Source organism: Sminthopsis crassicaudata, chromosome 4, assembly GCF_048593235.1.
Source record: "Sminthopsis crassicaudata isolate SCR6 chromosome 4, ASM4859323v1, whole genome shotgun sequence".
Classification (NCBI taxonomy): Eukaryota; Metazoa; Chordata; class Mammalia; order Dasyuromorphia; family Dasyuridae; genus Sminthopsis; species Sminthopsis crassicaudata.
Window position 1 is genome coordinate 425,633,658 of NC_133620.1, and position 6,000 is coordinate 425,639,657.

Consider the following 6,000-nt stretch of genomic DNA (forward strand, 5'->3'; position numbering starts at 1 on the left):
TTCCAGAATGAGAAGAAAATATAACTGAAAGTTCTGAGGAAATGACGTCAATTTAGAATTAGAAGAAAAGTCAGCAAACTCAGTATATTCTTTGATCAAGAGTTACCATTCCTAGGAACATAATCCAAAATAAGGTCAAAAGCAGAAAGAAATGTCTCTTAGATAAAAAAAAAAATTTTAGCAAGAGTCCAAAAATTAAATGGGTACACTCCTATTGGGAAATAACTTTAAAATGGTACATAAATTTAATGGAATATTAACCTATAAGATTAAGTGTGAGTAAATTCACATTCTCTGAGAATTTTGAGAAATTCAGAGAAGATTGGGAAGACATATATAAACTACTTCAGAGTAAAATGAGTAAAACAACTTGAATGAAGATGAAAATAAAATTATTTTTATCAATGAAAAAGAAAATAATAATGTAAGATGTCAGAATTCAGATAAATATAATAATGATCATAATTTCAGTTGAAAGAATGGTAGCAGACTATAGATGTGGAATGAGGCATATATTGTCAAGACATGATTAATGTGTTGACTTATTTTGTTAATTGTACTTGTTACAAGACAGTTCTTTTTATAGGAAGGAATCTTTGGAAAATGATAGCAATTTTAAAAAAACATCAACAAAATATTTCAAGGAAAGACAGGGAAAGAGAAAACAAAAAGAAGAAAGTGTGTCAAGATTGTTCAGGAACAAGAACCAGACTAAAAAATCAACACTCCTACCAAATTTAATTTAAACATTTATTAAGTGCCTACTATATACAAAGCATGTTGGACACTGGGAATTCAAAGATAGACACTAGACAGAACTGTGTTAAGGAACTTACAATTTAATGGAGATGGGGAAAAAAGCATGATGCATACATAAACAAATGATAATCGAGAGCATTTTCATATAAGATAAAGGAATCAGAAAAAGCTTTATGGAGAAAGTGATATCTGAAATCTGAAGGAAGTAGAGAAAAAAGAGCTCACTTAGGCCACTGGAAATAGTGTAAGGAACAAGAATGAGAATATTTTAACTGAACTATAAAATATATAAAATTAATATCAGATTAAGTTGTAAAAGTATATTGGAATAAGGTTGTGAAGAAACTAGTATATCAAAAATAGGAATTTTTATTTTATCTGATAGGCAATTGTGCAACACTGAAAGTTTGGAAATCAAGGCATAAAGTATTTAAAGCAAACTTTTTTCTAGGAATTTGGAAAAGAAGGAAAGTATGACGATGACATAAGGGGGGTTTTAAGGATGAAAAAGACCAGTGCATGTTTATACATGGCAGAAAAGACATCAGTAGGTGAAAAAGGTTAGAGGGAGAGAGGGCAGTGATTGAATAGGCCTGCTCATATAGTTGTTGAGAAAGGACTACCTCTTCATCAGAGAAGTGAGCAAAAGAAGAGAGAATGAAAGCTGGTGAAAAGAGAAATTAAGTAAGGAGTGGAGAAAAAAGAGCCAATGACAATTGACCTCTATTTTTAAAATAAAATATGAAGCAAGAGCATCTTTTGGAACAGTGTAAAGTATGAGAGAGTAAATCTACATAGAATAAAAAGAGCATTAAGTGCCCAGGTAAGATTAAATATAATAAATTCAAAGGGAACCAAATTAACACTATTATGTGACTTTCTCAAGGAGCATTCAATAACATGTAAGTAAAAACACAGAAGATGGAGGGTTATTGTTTCACAAAGCTTCCTGGCAATAAAAAAAAAAAAAAAAAAAAAAGAGGGCAATGGATTCAGCTAAAAGTGAATTCTTGAACTGGCTAAGTATGAGATCAAGACTAAGAAGGGAGGCTAAAGAAGAGATGATGGATAGGAAGAATAGGGTAAGTCAGAAGAACTATAAGTATCAGTGAGAATAAAAAATAGATATAAAAGATGTGAACCAGAAAGAAAATCATCAAAGCCTAGCAGCTTATAGATGGAGAGAGAAATTCAGAATTCTCTATTATGATAATAAAATAATAATGAATGAGGATCATCCCTGATCCATACATATCTTTGCAAATGGCTAAGACAGAAGGAAGAAGAGAGTCATGGGAGATTAAGAGAATGCATAAGGGGGAAGCCAGGCTTTGGAAGGAAGATCAAAATGTTAATGTTCTCATGAGTAAAAGCAAGGACCAAGTAGAAAAAACAATCACAAGCCAGATATTGAATCCCTTAGTAAGGAGAAAATGATCTGAAGATTGGTAGATGATTATAAAATTAGGATGAATGATGAAGTTAGAATGATTGATTCTCAAAGGAAAACAAGTTGTTAAGTGATGGCAGCAGAAGCACAGCAAGAATTGAGAAGTAGGGATAATGACAATGCTGCCTCATTCTCTTCAACTAGTGCTTTAGAGGACATGAGAAAGGGTGGCAATGTCTTTTGGTAATTTAAAAAAAAAAAAGATTTCTAGAAGCACAAGAAAATGGAAAGAGTGTGGACAAATGTGGCAAAGCACAATCATAATCAGCAGATACATCATTGTTGCAAACCCCCAGAGAGCTTCAGTTTTCAAAAATGCATCATGTTTCCCTCCAGCCAGGTGTGGAACAACACTTACCTCAGAAGCATCTGGCAGACTTTACAGGATGTAACCCGCGTGAAAGTGTGCATTTTGAAGTCATGAAAGTTTGAATCTGCATAGTCTGGCCTTATGTTAGACCTATAAAAAACAATAAAATAATTTGATAAGGAAGTTTTGTGACTTAAATTATCAACATATTATCAAGAAGAAAGCCTCTGACAAAACTATATACTTTTTAAAAACTTACTTTAAAAGTCTAATCTTGAAAACTATAGTTGCTTTAAAAATTAATTTTAAAAAATAGAAATGTGAGAGGGCATAAAAACATCAGACAACATAATATATCAAATATTCCACTTTGTAGGGATGAACTAATCATATCTCAAAGCTCAGTGTTTGCAAGAAACTTTAAACTGAGTATTATGTAGGTCACTGCAGCCCACCTGAAGAGGACAAGGGAAAACCAGTGGGTATTCATGCTGTTAGTTAATTATTTCTTCATAACCACATTACTTAAATATAAACCATCTGGGTGGGGGGTTTTGTTTCCATGGAGCTCATCTCCTAGTATACATATGACTCAAAATATCCAAAAGTCAATTCACTTTTCTTAACATCATTCATCCTAGCTATGATATTAAGAGATATGGGATCATCTCTGTAGGACTTCAGAAGCCATCCAGTTCAATTCTCTCATTTGAAAGTTGGGAAGACAGAGGCCCAAGGAGAGCTAATGGTTTGTCCACAGTCATTCAGACAAGGGATCATGAGAGGAAAGTTTTAAACCAATGAAACACATTAAACAGACTATACAAAGATGAGGACAAAGAATTTTTACCTGTATAAGAAATCAGAACACAGAAACCATCAAAGATATTGAGACAGTTATGCAGGATTTTATGTCGATTATATTTTCTCTAGTTTGATTTAGGTATGAAAAATTACAAGGTACAATGATAGAGAGAGTTGGCCTCTGAATCAGGAGCACCTAAATTCAAGTCCTAAATATGAACTGTAGGACTCTGCACAAATGAATCATTTAATGTCTCAGTGCCCCAAGCAATTTTTTACACTGTAAATTCTACAGAAATGCCAATCGTCACTGGCAGAGGGATTTTTCTCAATGGAGTTCTCTATGTCAATGAAATCTGAGGATCAACAATTATGACAGACTTGGCTCTTCTCAGCAATCCAGTGATCCAAGAAAATTACAATAGACTTGGGATGGAAAATACCATCCACATTGAGAGAGGGATATTATTGAGTCTGAATGTGATTGAAACATAGTGTTTTCACCTTTTGTGTGTGTATGTTTTTCCCCCTTAGACTTTTCCCCTTTTGTTCTGATTTATGAAATTATGTTTAAAATGGCTGTGCATGTATAACTTACATTAGATTGTTTGCTGTCTTGGGGAGGGGGAAAGTAAGGAAAAGGAGAAAATAAATTGGAATTCAAAATCTTACAGAAACCCATGTTGAAAACTCTCTTTACATATAATTAAAAATAAAAAGCTATTGAAAAAATATCGATCAAAACAAATTAACTAACTGATATATGAATGAACAGTTTGGCACAGAAGATGGATGCAGAAATATAAAACATATCTCTTTAAGAATCAAAATTAAGGGCAGAAAGCTAAGGGAAGGTTATCCAAGGCTCATAAAATCCAAAAGATCTAAAGGTGAAGGTTTGAGTCACTGACGAGGTAGAATTTTTCCCCTCTATCCCTTCATGTAATAGAGCAATTCTCTGAACATCACAGAGCCCAGTACCTCAGTAAGGAACCAGAGCATGGGCATCAGGTCAGGCATCAATCTCAGAGGTGCTAAGAGAAGGCTTGAAAAAAGCATTCAAAGAGGCAATTGGAATAGCAGGGAGTGATGTGGAAAGGTCAGACAGGTGAGTCTTCCAATCTATCCATGGAATATGACTGTGCTAAAAATATATGACTTTTAAAGCCAACTGGGGTTTCCTTCTTTTTCTACTCTCATTCATGTATTCTTCTGCACACCTGATCATGGGGCCATTTGCAAATGTTCCTCATTATGATGTTAGTTACACATTACAAGGGTTTCTTCTTGGGAAGAGAGAGTTGGAGCAAAGACCCAGGCCTCCAAGAGGGAATCTCTTAAGTTTATTCAGAGAACACTCAGTTCCTACCTCAATTACCATGGGACATTATATTAGAAAGGTCATCAAAACCTATTTCCTTTGCCATGAAAGATCATGTCTCTGAGTACTAGGTGTACAGAATTTTATAAACTGTCAAAGAATTTCAGTCCTAGGAGATTGAAGGATTCATCAGCTCAGGTCTTTAACAAACAAACAAAAAAAATGAGCTTTTTAGGTAAGCCCACCTAAAAAAAATCTGTCCCAGAGAAGTAAGCAGGTTTGAAAAAACTGCCTGAGAGACATATTAAATGACCTGTCTTAGGGTCATGCTGGGAATATAAAATAAATAGAATTGATCTTTGGCACATTGCCATTTAATTGTTTCATCACTGACCTGGATCACAGACTGGAGATTGCATCCATTAAGTTTCACACTGACACCCAGTTGGAAAGGAAGTGATCATGAATGCTTTGTAGGAGTCAGAAGAAAAACTGAGAAACATTCTAAACTATATATTCCTGAATACTATTTCACATATAAAATACTTGATCCACTTCATAATAATTAAGCATGCTGACCAGATAGCATCACTCAAGGGATAAAAATTATCTTAGATATTCTTGAAATCAAAGATGGAAAAGGGATCCTGTTTATGAAATTTTGCTTAAAGATTATTTAGAGCATTAGAGATTCAGAACAGAAAGAGAATATCAAGTTCAGTTAATATAACTCCCTCATACTAGAGTTGGGACATGTAGGTGGCACCATGGACAGAGTGCTAACCCCGGAATCTGGAAGATTCATCTTGTCAAGTTCAAATTCATTTTCAGATACTAGCTCCATGATCCTAGAAAAGTCACTGAATTCTGTTTGCCTCAGTTTCCTCTGTGAAATGGGCTGGAGAAGTAAATGGTAAATCCTTCTAAGATCTTTGCCAAGAAAACTCCAAGAAGAGCTGGATATGACTAAAACAATTCAACAGCAACACAACATAAATAAGAGGACTGAAGTTTTGAGGACATTTTTCTTATTTCTGCATCCATCTTCTTTGTCAAGCTATTCCTCAATTCATCTATGAATTAGCTAATTTGTTTTAATAGATTCACAGATTTTATTGATGTAAGGAAATCCATTGAAAAAAATCCCTTCTACCAATGCAGATTTTCATCTTCTTTGAAAACCAGTATATCATACAACCAGAACTGAATCCCTGTTGCCTGACTCAGTGCAAAGCTCCAATTCCTGGCATCAGGAAAATGAATGTTTATAACAATATTGTCACTGTCTTCTATCTTCTCTGAATGGCAGACATTTACGTGGCCCAGCATTTGGAATCAAACACCCTTGAGTTCAAA

General features: G+C 34.3%; 1 protein-coding gene across 1 annotated transcript in view; it reads right to left on the bottom strand.

Moving 5' to 3' along the window:
- The window catches only part of VAV3 (vav guanine nucleotide exchange factor 3), a 448,180-nt gene that overhangs the window by 162,382 nt on the left and 279,798 nt on the right, over positions 1–6,000 (bottom strand). Inside the window, exon 16 of the mRNA XM_074262844.1 lies at positions 2,568–2,669. Within this exon, the coding sequence (XP_074118945.1) occupies positions 2,568–2,669 (102 nt within the window). The remainder of the gene's footprint in view (positions 1–2,567; positions 2,670–6,000) is intronic.